A 17,949-nucleotide genomic window follows, 5' to 3' on the forward strand; every position below is an offset into this window, starting at 1 on the left:
AGATACTTGTTATAATTTTAGTCTTCTTAATTTTGTTAGGTGTTATTTTGTGACCTAACAATGATGTGTCCTTGCAAGTGTTCCATGTCTAAATCAGAAGATTGTATACTCAGAAGATTGTTGTTGGTTTGAATGTTCTGTGTATGTCTGTTAAACTTGTAGGTGTCCCATAGATACCTACAGTGCTATTTAAGTGCACTATGTTTTGCTGAGTAATTTTTTGATCTTGATAAGTGGAACTTAATCATGCAGTTTTTTTTAGGAAAGCTAAATTCATATTTCATAGCTGTCTGTTACTATGTTCTTATGAGAAATAACTGATGACTCCCTTCAATTAAATGATAATGTGAATTAAGAATGAGTTTATCTATTGTTTTAATTTATATCATTTTGTAGTTTTAAATAACGTTCTTAACTAAGTATATACTTGAAAAAGTAAAATTATACATATTTAGATAACACATTTCAAGCTGAAATCAACAGGAGTTCCAGTCATTATATACTTACCTAGGTAAATAGCCTTGAAGGGTTGTTGTTTTCTGTATGGTTTCTGTCTTGCTCTTTGTATCCCTGCTGAAGTAAAATCAAATTTGTCTAAGCAATAAAGCCACAGTCACCCTAATTCTTAGGAATAGTGACTACTGTGCTGTGGCTCAGAACAGAGAAAGATTCTCCGAGCCATCACTCAGCTGTTGTCTTTGGTACTAATGATTCAGATTTTAAATGTTAAAATGTCTTTGAGGGTAAAATTTGTATGTGATAGTAAATAAAAACAAATTCATTGAAACATTTTGAAAAATGTTTTTATACTAGTTAGAAGGACTTGATTGATTACTGTAAGTTATAGACAAAGAAAAGAGACTATTTAGGATTCTTTGTTTTTGGAAAGAAAGGGTGAGTTATTAGGAAGACATCTTAGGCAGAGGTATGCTAAAAATAGGATGCTGTATAATTGCCCAGGACAGCAAGCAGCCTATTCCCAGGAGAAAGAAACCTGCTACAGATGAAAGAAATTATACTGGATGCTGCCCTATTGGTCGTGAGTACTTGCCGCTGGGACTGTCCTTAACTCAGAGCTCCAGAGTTTCATATTCATCCCAGCCTGACTCTGATTGCCAAGTGGACTATAAATCTGTTCTCCATCTATATGCCCTGTTCTTGATCCACATTTTGGGGTACAGGGAACAACGTGACTCTTCATCCTGCATCTTACTGGAGATTATTTATTTATCTCAGTAGCTTCCAATGAGCTTCCAATTCTTTCTACATTCTTGATTCATAAGAAGCAAATTAAAGGCAATTAATTAATGGCTATGTTAGAACATTGATTAAAGGTGTTTTGGTTGTTACATTTAACTTAAAAGAAGCAAGTAGGACTCAAATCTCTAGATGTTGAGGTTTGAGTGATATAAGCAAAGTCTTGGCTATAGTAATATTGAGGATGTTGCCCTGCTGGCTTTGCATACTTAAAAGGTGTTTAAATCAAATCTCTGAGTACAAGGGTAAACAGTTTGGAATACATAGAATTCTTAATGAGTTCTTTACATTTTTTAAAGATTTTTTAAAATTTTTATTGGAAAGTCAGATATATAGAGAGGAGGAGAGACAGAGAGGAAGATCTTCCATCTGATGATTCACTTTACTTAGTGGCTGCAACAGCTGGTGCTGTGCCAATCCGAAGCCAGGAGCTAGGAGCCTCTTCAGGGTCTTTCACACAGGTACAGAGTCCCAAGGCTTTGGGCCGTCCTTGACTGCTTTCCAGGCCACAAGCAGGGAGCTGGATGGGAAGCAGGGCCACTGGGATTAGAACCTGTGCCCATTTGGGATCCAGGCGCAGCGAATGCAAGGTGAGGACTTTAGAAGGTGAGGACCTTAGCTGTACACTTTGTCCATGTTTTAAAATAGGCTCTGGTTAAAAGCAATTTAACTTAATGCTAATAAAATAAGTACTCTCTTTCCCTATACCATATCTAAAAGTCAAGAGATTCAACAGAACACATTCCTTCCTCTCATTTCTCTCTTCATGCTAACAAGTAGGATGTAGCTAAAAAGCATGCTTAAAAACAGAAAGGAAGATTCTAAACTTTTGGACACTTTTCCTTTTATTATATTCAGATAAGAGTTGACTACATTTAGCTCCAGTAATCCAAGCAATAAAAGTGCTTAAAAAGCAAATAACTTGCTGTTCTGGGTATGGCGTGGTAGCCTAGCGGATCATGTCCTCTCCTTGCAGGCCTGAGGATCCCATATGAGCACTTCTTTTTTTTTTTTCCTTCCTTCTTTATTTTTTTTTTGCTTTTTTTTTTACATTTTATGATTATGATTATTATTATTGTTATTGCTTTATAATACAGTTCCATAGGCTCTTAGTATTTCCCTTATCCCCACCTCAATTCTTCCCCTCCCACCCAGTTCCCCTATATCATTACTAAAGTATAGTTCTTCATACATAGTCATATGTCCATCATTGCAGGCATGGACAATGGCAGAGAGTCCTGCATCCTATTGTCAAGATATAGTAAACACTTCCATTGTTAGTCCATCTTTGTCTGGAAGTAGAAATGCATACTACATTGTATCCTCACATCTGAATATGTTAGTCTCCATTTCACAGCTACTGTACATCCCCTCAAATGAATAGTCATAATACAAAATCAACAATAGGAAGAAAAATAGAAATTTACAATGCCATGAAGTTAAATAACATGTCACTAGATATGACAGTCTCTGTTACACAGTTACTATACATCCCCTTAAATGAAAAATCAGAAAATCAGCATCAGGAAGAAAAAGAAATTAACAACACCATGAAGTTAAATAACATGCTACTGAATGACTAAAGTGTTGCTGAAGAATTGAAAATCAAGAACCTTCTTGCAGAAAATGATGCTACTGTATGATCTATGAGTCATTGAATAAAGTGTTTTGAAGAGGTGAAACTAAAGCAAAAACAATCCATGCAATATATTTTCCACTGATTTTTGTTGGTGAAATGTGTCTCTTCTAGGCAAAAAATACATGGATTTTGTTTTTTTAATCCCATCTACTAATCTATGCTGTTTGGTTGATAAGTTTAAGCCATTTACATTCAGGGTTAGAAATTATGGGTGGTAATTTGGTTTTGTCATTGTAGGAATGGGTTGTTCATTGATTTAGTCTTCTGCTGCCATTTTACTGGGGTGTTTTTCACAGTAGCCTTTGGTTTTTGTGGGTGCTATTCCTCTGCTCTGTCAAGAGACCATCTTGAAGTATCATTTGTAGAGCAGGTTTGAAAGAGGCATATTCTTTTAACTTTTCTTTACTAGGAAAGAATTTTATTGCATTTTCAAAGACAAAAGAAAGCTTTGCTGGGTACTTTATCCTGGACCAACAATTTTCTGCTTTTAGAATCTGGAAACATGTCACTCCATTCTCTTTTGGCCCATAGAGTTTCCTATGAGAGATCTCCTGTGAATTTCATTGGCATTCCTGTATATGTCACTTGATTTTTTTTCATGTGCACATTTAAGGACCTTTTCCTTTTGTTCGATTGAAGAGATCTTGATGATCATGTGTCGTGATGAAGATTGCTTTGGATCAAGCCTGTTGGGAGTTCTGTGACTCCTGGACTTTATTTCCCAATTCTTTCTCTAGATTAGGGAAAATTTTTCCTTTATTATTTCATTAAATATATCTGTAAAACCAGTTTCTCTTTCTGCACCTTCTGGGACTCCCATAACTCTTATATTCAGCCTTTTAATAGTGTCGTTCAATTCTTGAACATTTTTTTTTTTAGATTGACTCAGCTCTGCTTCAAGCTTTTTGTTGAGTTCTCCCTGGTGACAGGAAATATCTTCCAGTACTGAGATTCTTTCTTCTGGCTCCTTCATTCTATTTTGGAGACTTTCCTCTGTACTTTTAGTTTGCTCCACTGTTTCTTCAATTCTGATATATCAGCTTTCATTTGATTCATTGCTGCTTTTCCTATGTAACATATTCCTTAAATTTTTTGATCTCTTGTATGTGCTTCTCATTGTTAATCATTTAAAATGAATCTTTGAATTCTGTGTCCCCATGTTTTCCTATGTATTCTTCAGTTAGCTCAGGTTGGCATAGGGTTTTGCTCCTTTGCAGGGGAGTCTTCAGTAATATTCCTTGTGCCTGTGTCTCTTCTTTTGCTCTTGGTCATTGTACTTCTGGTTAGCATATTCTTCTCCTTGGGCAGGTTTCTAAGCTGTGTCACTCACAGGTCTGCAGTTTGATTTTACTTATTGTAGTTGGTACACAACTCTTTGTTTGCAGTCACTTGTGCCACTCTTTCTAGCCAGTTCCAGGTCTGGGTTCTTATGTTAGATTTCCACCATGGTGTCTGTAGCCCCAGCTCCAGGCTCACCTCTCCACCTCCTGTGATTCCATGCTGAGGCCGCCCCATTGTCTGTACAACCTTTCTCCCACTTCTGGTTGGAGCAGGTCCCAGGATTAGGGAGACACCAGTTGTCCTATATAGCTAGGTTGTTGTTGGTGTTTATCTTGCTGGAACCTGTTGACCTGTTAAGTCTGGGTACCATACGGACCTGTTTTGACTCATACAATGTTATAGTTGGTATTATTTTCCCTGTGGGACCAGTGCAGTCCACAAAACTCAGTGATTTCTCCTGAGCCCAGAACATGCACCATTCACTATTGTCCACTGTAGTCCCCCTAAAGCTATTGCCACAGTTTACAAAATGGCGCCAGATGTGCCACCGCTAGAGTACTTCATCTGCTGGCAGTCAGGTCTGAGGGCTATCCAAACCTGATTGTGTGGAAACTGTAGAATGCCATGTTGCTGCAGTTACTGAGTCAGAAATGAGTTCACACCCTGCTCAGCATATGCTCAGTCCTTTCTCTTGCCTTTGCCTCCTTAGGCAAAATGGTACCCAATTCGGCTCTAGGGGGCAGACTGGGCTGTGAATTCCACCCTGTCCTCGCACTGCCCATCTGGAATGTGGTCCTCTGTCTCTACTCCTGGTCAAACCAAACGGACACGCAGGATGGACAGTTCTTTGTCTGGGTTCCCCTCCCAAGCTTCCAGTGAAAGTCGTTTCCTACCTGGTTGCTGGTGGAGTTCCAGCTGCTGGTGCAGTTCAGATCACCGTTACCTGAATGCCACTGGAATATTAGTCACTGCAACACCACACCGTTGTGTCCACTGCTTTCCTGTGTCTGTCAGTCTCCAGGTACCCCTTTGCTGTTGTTCTGTCCTCTCTCACCTCTTGGAATGTGTCCTCTCTGCTTCATCCTGATTAAATGTTTTTCCGTGCTTTTTTTTTTAAGATTTATTTATTTTTATTATAAAGTCAGATATACCAAGAGGAGACAGACAGAGAGGAAGATCTACTGTCTGATGATTCACTCCCCAAGTGATCACAACAGCTGGTGCTGCGCCGATCCGGAACCAGGACCAGGAACCTCTTCTGGGTATCCCACGAGGGTGCAGGGTCCCAAAGCTTTGGGCCATTCTCGACTGCTTTCCCAGGCTACAAGCAGGGAGCTGGATGGGAAGTGGAGCTGCCAGGATTAGAACCGGCACTTATATGCTATCCCAGCATGTTCAAGATGAGGACTTTAGCTGCTAGGTCACGCCACCGGCCCCTTTTCTGTCAGTTTAAATATATCCTTACTCTATTCCACCATCTTGCTTAGAAGCACCACTTCTAATCCCAGTGGCCCCGCTTCCCATCCAGCTCCCTGCTTGTGGCCTGGGAAAGCACTTAAGGATGGCCCAAAGCCTTGGACTTTGCACCTATGTGGGAGAACCTGAAGAGGCTCCTAGCTCCTGGTTTCAGATTGGCACAGCTCCAGCCATTGTGGTCACTTGGTAAGTGCATCAGCGGACAGAACATTTTCCACTCTGTCTCTGCTCCTCCCTATATATCTGACTTTCCAATATAAATAAATAAATTTTAAGAAAAACATGGACAAAGTTGTAGCTAATCTAATTTTAAAAATTAGTTAGAAATCCAGGCAGTGAAAAGAATGCATTTCTGAGCGTAAAAGTAACTGACATAACAAATATTTCAAAAAGGTTTAACATAACATATCATCATAAAATAAATCATCAATCAATGAATGTGATGTTATGTAATGAATGTAATGTTATGTAATAGTTATGAAATCATACCTAAATTTTATTCAAACTACCCATTGAACTTAACCATCTCTTAGGATTATAAGATCTTAAGTACCACAAATTATACCTGTGCTAGGTTTAGACAAAGCATGTGAAAAACTAATTTTCTACATGACTTTGTATACTATAAAGGAAATGATGACTTTTGTTGCCAGCACTTTGGAAATTACGATGTTCTTAATAATATCTCAAGCTGTTTATAACAAATTTATTTAATTTCTCTCCTTCTGATTATCTCTTTAGACCTGTTTAAAACTGAGTAGATTGTTTAATCAAGTGATGACCATATCTTAGTGCGTATTATCAGTCTGTTATGTAATTGTTATTAATGCATGATGTATCTAACCATTTCTACAAGGGTTGTGAAGTGACTGGGTTAAATGGAAACATTGATTTTATTCTAGTAAGAGATTGAAAAAAAGGTTTCTCTTCTTCATTTCTTGTTAGTATTTTGCAATATGCATGCATAGGAGCTTTTATGCTTAGATAAGTATTATATGTCCATGTACATATATTTATATATTTATTCTGTTATAAAAACATTTTGCTATGATGGTAGTGGATAATTTTAAATGGTGATGGCACTTTTATATCTACCATCTCATTTCACCAGTATAAAATTGACAGCTTTAGTCAAACACCATCTGAGAAGTATTTCAAACTGTCACTTATATTCCTCTTGGAAAATAAGTAGAGAGAATAGTCTATTTAGAAAGGAATAATGTTAAGTGCTCATTTGGCCACAAGTACCAGTCCTTGAGGAGATGTATCATTTCCCAACAAGGAATGATATCGCTGAAATCTATCCTCTAAAATTCCCGTTGTCAGCAAATACTTGGCCTTGGTTTCTTCCCCAACTGTGCCCTGACACTCATCCTGGCTCTTTGTGTTTTTTGCATAATCTTCCGCTCTCTTCTTAAAACTTACTGAGATAGCTGGAAGGGCCCAGTGAAATTACCCATCATGCTTTAGCATCAGCCCAGGAGTGATGATGTGTGCCTCTTCAAGGTGTCTCCCCATCAGGCCCCAGTTTAATAGAGTATGGTTTGAGAAACAAAGGCCCATAAAACTTGTCATCAAAAATCTTCATGAGTCCAAGTCAGACAAAACTGGATAGGCATTCCATTATATGTGTGCTCAGTGGTAGTTTGTTTACCCCTCAGTTCTTGCTTTAGGTTGTGTTAGTTATTAGTCTACTTTCCCTCCCCCAGCTTGCCAGTCTCTTAAGGGTGGTCTTCATAACCCAGTGTGTAGCACAGTTTTGAGATCTTGGAATCTCAGTAAATAGCTGTTGAATCAGTGAGTATAGAGGGAAAAGTATAGATTTTGAGTCAATTCTATTGGGAATCCAATTCTTATTTTATCTGCTATATAATCTCTAGTGAATTTTTCAACCTCTCTAAGCCTATAATTGCCCTGATTAACTAGTTCCTCAGAGGTGGATAACATGCTGTATAGTTTAGGTGCTCTGGTGAGCTGTCTATTGGACCAAAACAATGTTTACTGTGTTAGTTGTGCACTCCTCCTGCATGAGTTCCAGATTGAAATCCCACACTAAGTCTCCCCTCGGATATAAATGGTGCCCCAGCTTTAACATATCCAGCTAAACCTGAGAGTGCATGTCAGTGATGTTTCCACCAGCCATTGGGTTCCCATTATACTCCCATCCCCTGTATATCTAGCAGCACTAGTCATGCTGATTTTGTTAAACTTACTTTAAATCAACATGCTCTCTGCTTTTCCATAGCATTACTTTGAGTCTGAGTTATCATGGTCTCCTACTTGAATGACTTTAGCAGGCTTCTCATTTGGTGTTTCTTTTCCCTCAGCTCCTCTGTAATACTATCCTTTAAAAATATGAATTTGATCAGGTCACCCTTTCTACATAAGACCTTTTGATAACTTTGAATTGCTCTTAGCAAAACCCTAATTGTATTGGAAACTTGGCATGACCTGGAATATTCTTTACCTGACCTCATGTGGCTAATTTCTGACTGTTTTTTAGGCCTTACCTCAAATGAAATTTTCATAGAAAAGTTTCTCTTTCCCCTTAAACTGCCAAAACGCATTATAACTGTCATTGCTAGTATTTAACAGGACCTGTGGTTGTATGTTTATTTGTATATTGCCTTATCAGTGTCCACTGCCACAGGAATGTAAGGCCCATAAAAGTAGGATCTAGATCTATTTAGCTGCCCAAGCTATTCCTAACTGGAGAGCTAACGAGTTTTGTTCCAAAGGACTTCTTAAGTCACATAAACTACTTATAGTTTATTGTGAGGGCAACAGGAAGCTTTCAAAAGATTTTAAGTAGAGGAATCATGTGATCATATAAATGCTCAAGGTCAGAGATTCACCATGTGAAATGGAAAGGAATCTAGACAAATATTCATGAACCATGGAAATAAGGCAGAATCATAGTAACTGCAAGTCATTGGCATTCTCTGTTCTGCCTCTTCTACTCTCCTCTCTGAATCTAATGAGGAGTGCTCCCTTGAACTCTTTCAAATGCTTCATTGTCATGTTTGTTTATTCATTTGGACTATATTGAGTTCCTAATGATGTGCTTAGCACTAGAAACTTTAAAATGAAAAGTGATCTTGCTCAGATATATTCCTCTAGCCCAAACTTTGTACTCCAGTAGGAAAAAGTATACAATAATTAGTATAATCCCATGCACAGGAGCTCACAATGGGACCTTGAACTGAAGAGATTATAATAAAAAACACTTTCCTATCTTAACTAGGAACTGTTTCATAGAGGAGATAGCCTTTGAACTGGTTGGAATGGAAGGATTTTGTTGGTGCTAGAGGCAGTTGAGGGGGGCATGGTCAATGGCAGAGTTAGAATATACAAGGCATAGATTTGTAAAAGAGCATGAACTTTTGAAGATTGTGTTTACCCATGTATGTAGGTTTGGGGATGAGGTAGGTAGTGGGAGAGAAGAAAAAGATACTTGGGTCATGTTGGAAAAGGACCTGGTGTTTTTAACTTAAGTTTATGACTGGGCCACTTTAAATGTCTTGATTTGAAAACAAAGTATGGGAGGTTACGTGAAAGAGTACATAAATGGAAGGGAAGTAGTAATTAACCCAGTGTGTGTAATCATCATGACAACACAAGAAATAGAAGAATCAGTCTAATTCTGCAAGGAGTGGGCTTAGATCTGGGCACCTGAAGGGAGACAGCTTGTGAACTGGGAGGCTACGTCATGAGTTTGGACTAACTCCAGTGGATGCACACATGAATTTGGTCTGGACTTGTGTTTTGCAGTTCTGTGGAGAATGGGAGACCACCTGATCCTGCAGATTGGGCTGTGATGGATGTCGTCAATTATTTCCGGACAGCTGGATTTGAGGAGCAAGCTAGTGTTTTTCAAGAACAGGTAACTGAGTCTGAAGAAGCATGTTACAAACAGTCGCTTTATTCCCCACATTGAGAGAAGGCAGTGAAAAGGGGCAGGACCAATGAGCACGAGGAGTCACTGGGGCTCTAAGAAACTGAGGGGGAGACAGTCTAATGATTCCTTTCTGCAAGATAGAAACACCAGGCTTGAGGCACAGTGGAACAACAAAGAAGAGGGCAAAAGCTCATTAATGTGTCTTCTGGATGACTGATAATGCTTGGGGTGGAAGTCTTCAGCCCTGCCTTATAATACATGTATACCAGAAAGCCAGAATCATAGGAAAAAAGAAAAGAAGGGTCATATTTGGTGGAGACACATACAGTGCTTTTTGCTGCCTACATTGGCACCTGCTGAATGCATAAGCAATTGCAGTTTGCTGTCTTGGTGTTAGCAAGATGAAGTGCAGTGAGCACTGGATTTCTGCTCAAATTATGGTTCTTCTGTTTCTTTGTGACCACACCTAAGTTGCTGTACTACACTCTTACTTTTTACCTATAATGTGAGGCTGTCAATGCCTAATTTTTTAAAAGCATTATTGTGAAGACTAAAGAACAGTATTCCAGAACAGCCAGTCTTGGCACAGTGTTGGTGTTCAAAAAATGTTAATTCGTTTCCTACAGATCCAGGGTTGGCATTGGAAGAGGGAGAGAGGAGGAGGGATCCTCTCAGTTACTTGGACAAATCAGCGTTCCATTTTGTGTGCTAGACCAGACCAACTGTGAGAGTTGGTCCTCAAGGGGCTTTTAAAATGATGAGGCAAATTGGGGGAATGTATAATCCACTCCATATTAGCTTTTAACAAAATACAACCAAAGCTGCCGTTTTCCCAGCATTAACTTTGTCTAATATTGTGATGTAGTTGAGGGAATCATGAACTAAAATTGAATGCAGCTGCTTGCTGCACATCCCTCCTTTTGTACCATTATTTATTCTCTGAAGCTATAGCTTGCATGGGCTAAGTTTGGATAAGTGAACTTTTCTAATATTATATACATCAATCTCTCGATTTCTCTCAACCAGTACTTCCTTCCAACTTGATCCTTGTACATATGTATTCTTTGCTAGCTTGGAAAATCTGCCAAAATAGAAGCTTAAATTACTTACACCCACCAGAAGAGCTAATATTAGAAAGTCTGATAATGCCAAATGTTGACGAAGATGTGTAGCAACCAGAACTCTCCTACTTTGTTGTTAAGAGTGTAAAATAAACATTCATACAGTTACCCCATGATCCAGCAACTTTACTATTGGGTATTTGTCCAAGAGAAATGAAAGCAAATGTCTGTAATGGTTTATATAAAATTATTCTTAGTTACTTTTTAATAATAGTAGAAAATTAGAAGTTTAAATGTATTTGAATAGAAAAATGAATTACAAACAGATTATGTTCAAACAGTGGCATACTACTCAATAACAAAAATGAATTATTCAAAGAGTTGTATCAGTTGTGTTATATATATCATTTTTATATTATATTATACTATACTATTTTACATTATATCATATATAGGTCTCAAAAACCTTTGAGAATCTTTACAGAACAGAGTTCAGATGAATGGTTGCATTAGGATAAAGATTCAGAAGGAAACAAATCAGTGATTAAAGAAAAATTCAGAGCAGTGGGTAGGGAAGTACAGTTAATAAAATGGACAAAGAACATGAACAAACAATTTTCAAAGGATATAGTACAAATGGCCAATATACATCAAAAAAATGCTTGGGCTCACTGGACATTTGAAAATACAAATAAAAACCACAGTGAGGTTCCATTTATCCAGGAATTGATTTCGGTTGTTTGTCAAAGATTTGTTAGTTATAGATGTATGGATTAATCTGTGGATTTCTATTCAGTTCCACTGGTCTATCTGTCTCCTTTTGTGCTAGTACCTGGTTATATGATTATGCCTTGAAGTCTTGGTATTGTGATGCCTCCGGCTTTGTTTTTATTGTTGATTACTTAGCTATTTGAGGGTCTCTTGTGTCTCCACATGAATTTTAGCATTGTGCTTTCTAGATCTGAGAAGAATGTAATTGGTATTTTGATTGGAATCACGTTGAATCTGTAGATTGCTTTCAGTAGTATGGATATTTTAATATTAATTTTTCCAATTCACAAATAGAACATGGAGGATTTTTTCCAGTTTTTCCGTCTTATATTTATTTCCTTAATGTTTTGTGGTGTCATCATTGAGATCTTTTACATCCTTGTTCAAGTTTGTTTCAACACATTTGTACTTTTTCAAGTTGTGAATAGGACTACTGAAACTACCAACTCTTTCTCACCCATGGAATTGTTTGTGTATATGAAAACTTTTGATATTTGTGTTAATTTTATATCCTGTAACTTTGCTGAACTCTCTTATGAGTTTGTATAAGATCACTTCATTTCCATGTGTTTGTATATTTCCTAATATTTCTTAAGTTACTCATTTCCAGCTTCATTCCATTGTGATAAGAAAAGATACATGGTATGATTTTAGATTTTAGAATTTGCTGAAGTTTGCTTTATGACTAGCATATGGTGTACCCTATAGAAAATTCTCTGGACTCATGAAAAAAAATGTATTCTGGAACTGCAGAATGAAATGTTCTGTAGTTATTGGTTAGATTTGATTGCATCATAGTGTAGATTAAGTTTGTTCTTTCTTTGTTGTTGCTTTGTCTGGTTGATATACCATTGGTATGGTATGGCATAAAATTCTCCATTACTATTGTATAGAGTTTATGTCTACTTTTATATTCATTACTATTTTTTTTAAAAAGTCATGTGCTCTGGTATTGGGTGCCTGCACATTCTCTTTTTTTTTAATTTTAGAATTGGAAATTTATTTTTTTAATCTTTTAAAATTTATTATTATCATTTATTTCATTTTCTATCAGTTAAAGAGGCTCATTGGTATTTCCTTTATTCCCAAACTTAACTCCTCCCCTCCCACCTAGCTCCCCTATATCATTACTAAAGTATAGTTCTTCATACACAGTCATATGTCCATCATTGCAGGCATGGACAATGGCAGAGAGTCCTGCACCCTATTGTCAAGATATAGTAAACACTTGCATTGTTAGTCCATCTTTGTCTGGAAGTAGAAATGCATACTACATTGTATCCTCACATCTGAATATGTTAGTCTCCATTTCACAGCTACTGTACATCCCCTCAAATGAAAAGTCATAATACAAAATCAACAATAGGAAGAAAAATAGAAATTTACAATGCCATGAAGTTAAATAACATGTCACTAGATATGACAGTCTCTGTTACACAGTTACTATACATCCCCTTAAATGAAAAATCAGAAAATCAGCATCAGGAAGAAAAAAGAAATTAACAACACCATGAAGTTAAATAACATGCTACTGAATGACTAAAGTGTTGCTGAAGAATTGAAAATCAAGAACCTTCTTGCAGAAAATGATGCTACTGTATGATCTATGAGTCATTGAATAAAGTGTTTTGAAGAGGTGAAACTAAAGCAAAAACAATCCATGCAATATATTTTCCACTGATTTTTGTTGGTGAAATGTGTCTCTTCTAGGCAAAAAATACAAGGATTTTGTTTTTTAATCCAATCTACTAATCTATGCTGTTTGGTTGATAAGTTTAAGCCATTTACATTCAGGGTTAGAAATTATGGGTGGTAATTTGGTTTTGTCATTGTAGGAATGGGTTGTTCATTGATTTAGTCTTCTGCTGTCATTTTACTGGGGTGTTTTTCACAGTAGCCTTTGGTTTTTGTGGGTGCTATTCCTCTGCTCTGTCAAGAGACCATCTTGAAGTATCATTTGTAGAGCAGGTTTGAAAGAGGCAAATTCTTTTAACTTTTCTTTACTGTGGAAGAATTTTATTGCATTTTCAAAGACAAAAGAAAGCTTTGCTGGGTACTTTATCCTGGACCAACAATTTTCTGCTTTTAGAATCTGGAAACATGTCACTCCATTCTCTTTTGGCCCATAGAGTTTCCTGAGAGTTCTCCTGTGAGTTTCATTGGCATTCCTGTATATGTCACTTGATTTTTTTCATGTGCACATTTAAGGACCTTTTCCTTTTGTTCGATTGAAGAGAGCTTGGGAGTTCTGTGACTCTCCTGGACCTTATTTCCCAATTCTTTCTCTAGATTAGGGAAATTTTTCCTTTATTATTTCATTAAATATATCTATAAAACCAGTTTCTCTTTCTGTACCTTCTGGGACTCCCATAACTCTGATATTCAGCCTTTTAATAGTGTCTTTCAATCCTTGAACATTTTTTTTTAGATTGACTCAGCTCTGCTTCAAGCTTTTTGTTGAGTTCTCCCTGGTGACAGGAAGTATCTTCCAGTACTGAGATTCTTTCTTCTGGCTCCTTCATTCTATTTTGGAGACTCTCTTCTGTACTTTTAGTTTGCTCCACTGTTTCTTCAATTCTGATATATCAGCTTTCATTTGATTCATTGCTGCTTTTCCTATGTAACATATTCCTTAAATTCCTTGAATGCCTATGTTACTTGCTTCTTATTATTGATAAGAAGCTTTATAACAAATATTTTGAATTCTGTTCCCCCATTTTTTCCTATGTATTCCTCAGTTAACTCAGATTGGCAAAGGGTTTTGCTCCTTTGCAGGGGAGTCTTCAGTAATATTCCTTGTGCCTGTGTCTCTTCTTTTGCTCTTGGTCATTGTACTTCTGGTTAGCATATTCTTCTCCTTGGGCAGGTTTCTAAGCTGTGTCACTCACAGGTCTGCAGTTTGATTTTACTTATTGCAGTTGGTACACAACTCTTTGTTTGCAGTCACTTGTGCCACTCTTTCTAGCGAGTTCCAGGTCTGGGTTCTTATGTTAGATTTCCACCATGGTGTCTGTAGCCCCAGCTCCTGACTCACCACTCTCCACCTCCTGTGATTCCATGCTGAGGCCGCCCCAATGTCTGTACAACCTTTCTCCCACTTCCGGTTGGAGCAGGTCCCAGGATTAGGGAGACACCAGATGTCCTATATAGCTAGGTTGTTGTTGGTGTTTATCTTACTGGAACCTGTTGGCCTGTTAGGTCTGAGGTCCACACGTACCTATTTTGACCTATATGATGCTGAAGTCCATATTATTTTCCGTGGGGACTAGTGCAATATACTTAACTCAGTGAATTCACTCCCAGCTCAGCACATGCGTAGCTCACTGTTGTCCCTGAAGTCTTAAATTCTTTGCCCAACTGTAAGAAATCGCGCCTGATGTGCCACTGCTAGAGTTATTGATCTGCTAGCTGTCATGTCTGGGAGATACTCAAATCTATCATGGGAGGAATCTGTAGGATGCCACGTTGCTGCACTTCACTGAACCAGAAATGAGTTCACTCCCAGCTTAGTGCATTTGAAGTCCTGTCCCATGGTCTTTGCCACCTTAAACAAAATGGTGCCCAACTGATCTCTATGGCTGTGAAGTCTACCCTATTCCTGGCCTACCCATCTGGGATCTGCCACTCTTTCTCTGTTCCTGGTCAAATGAAACAGACCACCAGGTTGGGCAGTTTTTTGGGTTCACCTCCTGAGTTCCCAGTGAACTCTCATTCCTACCTTGTTGCTGCTGCAAATCAGATCACCAATTACTGAGTGCTGCTGCTGGGGTATCAGTCACTGTAATACCAATCCATTGTGTCTGTTGCTTCCCCGTGTCTGTCAGTTTCCAGGTACTCCTCAGCTGTTGTTCTTCCTCTCCTGTGTCCTGGAATGTGCCCGCTCTGCGTCGCACTGGCTAATGTTTCTTCTTCTGTTTAAACGTGTCCTTACCCTATTCTGCCATCTTGATTTTCTCTGCTGCTATTTCTAATCTGTTATTTATCTCTTTCTGTGCCTTTAGGAACTCCTAAGACACATAAATTAGAACTTAGATAGGATCCCCTAAATCCTGAGTACCATTTTCATTTTTTGTAATTTTTCTTCCTTTGTATTTTCTGAGTTGTTTCCAATGATTTCTCATGTGTCTCAGACATACTTTCTTCTGCTTCACCATGTGTGTTGTTGAGGCTTTGCATTGTGTATTCAATTTTTTTTTCATACTTGTTTGATTTCTTTCCATATATGAATCTCTTGGAACATTATTCTTCTGTCCATATGTTATTTTCTTCATCTCATGATTTTTGGTTCTCTGTTTCTGAATAATCTTATGATCATTTAAAAAAATTTATATTCAGGCATTTCCACAGTCTCTTTGTCTTCATTTTCTAATATTGAATTATTGTGCTTCTTTTACAGAATCGTATCATCTTCCTTATGTTTGTTTCTTTTATTTCTTCACATTTACTTTTTTATTTTTCTATTCTTTTTTGTTATTATTTAGATGATGTTTACATATTTGAGCAGGGTGGAAAGGATACAGAGTTGGGAGAAGTGAATATCATTGTTTCCAAACTTTCTATTTCTTCTTTTTTAAAGACTTATTTATTTTTATTGCAAAATCAGATATACAGAGAGGAGGAGAGACAGAGAGGAAGATCTTCCTTCTGATGGTTTACTCCCCAAGGGGCTGCAACAGCTGGATCTGAGCCAATCTGAAGCCAGGAGCATTTTCCCGATCTCCCACGCAGGTGCAGGGTCCCAAGGCTTTGGGCTGTCCTTGAGTGTCTTTCCAGCCATAAGCAGAGAGCTGGATGGGAAGCAAGGCCACCGGGATTAGAACCGGCACCCATATGGGATCCCAGTGCATGCAAGGCAAGGACTTTAACCACTACAGCCATGCAGCCATGAGAACAAAAATCCTCAGCTTCAAGCCCAGACCTGCTTGAGATCCGCCCTATCTCTTTATTTTTAGCCGTTTGTGGAAATCCTTGTTGCCTTCTCTTCTTGTGACTTTTGTGTTTGAACTATAGTTCTGTGCCTTGGTAAAGTTTATTTCCCTTCAGCAAGTATTCAGAGGGTGTACTTAGTTGGGCCAAGGAGCTCTGGTCAGTGCTGAAGGGTGAAGCAAAAATCCATGTGACACCCAAATTGGGAGTCATGGATCTTCAGCAGTGGGGAAGATGTGATCATATCCATTGATGTAACCATAGCCTCACTTCCTCTCTTCCTATGTGATCAATGCCTGGAGTATCCCACAATGGGTACAACTGTCATCCACAAGGCTAATGATCTGAGCAATGCTCAGTATTAGCGCGGAACCCTCTTCAATGCCCTATGCACTCACTGAGCCATCTGTAGCCTCAGCAGCTAGGTGCAGTGGCTGCCCAGAGATACAATCTCACCCCATGCGTTGTTGTGCAGTCACAGAATTCCCAAAGTCATAGAGCTCAAAGCTTCCACATTCACAAGGCACAGAGGATCCACTCTCAGTCCCACAAGCCTACCCCATTCACAAAGAGAACAGGGGCACTCCCACAGCCAGCTGCCTGTGAGTGCTCTGTCTTGGCTGTTTGAGCCCAAGAGCCTTGATAGGTTGTGGGGGAGAAGAACAGCTCAGAGTCCTACATGGGTGGCCAGCACCCTGCCAATTCTCTAGGCCAGACTCAAAGACAGTGGGGAGTGTGGATTTATTCCTCTGATAAAATCCCATGATTGCACGCATGCGGGAGCTGCCTTGGCCTCTATTAGCATAAAGATGCGGCTTTCTCCCTGCTGGTTGGCAGGCATCCTTGTCGAGGGATGGAGAGAAAGAAATGCTGTTTCCCTTCATGGGGTTGATGTAGGGGGAGGTACCCTGCTTTCTGCTAGGACTCTGGACCAGACAAAGTCAGTATAGTCCACACGGTTGTCACTCAGGCAGTATCACCGATGACATGGGCTGCCACAGTCTGTTTTCATCTCCTCCAGTCCCCAGCAATGGTAGATTTGGGTGGGGTCTTCACTCACTGCTTCAGGTTTGTACTGTCCACACTGCTCCATGACTTCTCTCTTCTTTTTGTAAAATTCTCTCTGCAAACTTCTCTCAAACTCTGCTGTGGGAGTGCACTTCCTCTACTCTTCTCTGCTTAGAATCAGTATGTTTTTGGTCTGTTTAGCCATCTTGGGATTTCTGAAAGTTTTATAATGAAATTATGATGGAAAACAACAGCTCAAATTGGAAACTGGAAGGCAACTGGTCAGCTGGTACATATTTTAGTTTGTTTTTTTAATATTAAGCAGTCAATTTTGACATTGCAGTTGAGTACTCCCTTCCAAAATCAAATTTAAATAATATTGCAAAAAGTTAATAGAAAGAACTTAGTGAAAAGTTCTGTTTGCAAGATTCCAAGCTTTCCAAACACCTTTCTCAGTTTTTACCCAGACACTGCTGAAGCTGACATCCTGATGGTGGGGGCATCAGGTGTTCTCTAAGCTGTTCCAGGTCTGGGTAGGATCTCCTAATTAGAACTGACCAACTCTGAGCGTGGTACAGGAGCAGGCCATACAGATTGACTTCATTCTGGCACCCACATAACAGAAACATTTA

At 38.7% G+C, this 17,949-nt stretch overlaps 1 protein-coding gene across 5 annotated transcripts in view; it reads left to right on the forward strand.

The window, feature by feature from the left end:
• Nucleotides 1-17,949, forward strand: part of SAMD13 (sterile alpha motif domain containing 13) — a 63,729-nt gene that overhangs the window by 20,675 nt on the left and 25,105 nt on the right. For all 5 annotated transcript variants that reach the window (XM_040987357.1, XM_040987358.1, XM_040987360.1 and 2 more), the window contains one exon: nucleotides 9,425-9,536. In XM_040987357.1, the coding sequence (XP_040843291.1) occupies nucleotides 9,425-9,536 (112 nt within the window). The remainder of the gene's footprint in view (nucleotides 1-9,424; nucleotides 9,537-17,949) is intronic.

Source organism: Ochotona curzoniae, unplaced genomic scaffold (assembly GCF_017591425.1).
Source record: "Ochotona curzoniae isolate NIBS_2020 unplaced genomic scaffold, NIBS_Ocur_1.0 contig_4612, whole genome shotgun sequence".
NCBI classification, from domain to species: Eukaryota; Metazoa; Chordata; class Mammalia; order Lagomorpha; family Ochotonidae; genus Ochotona; species Ochotona curzoniae.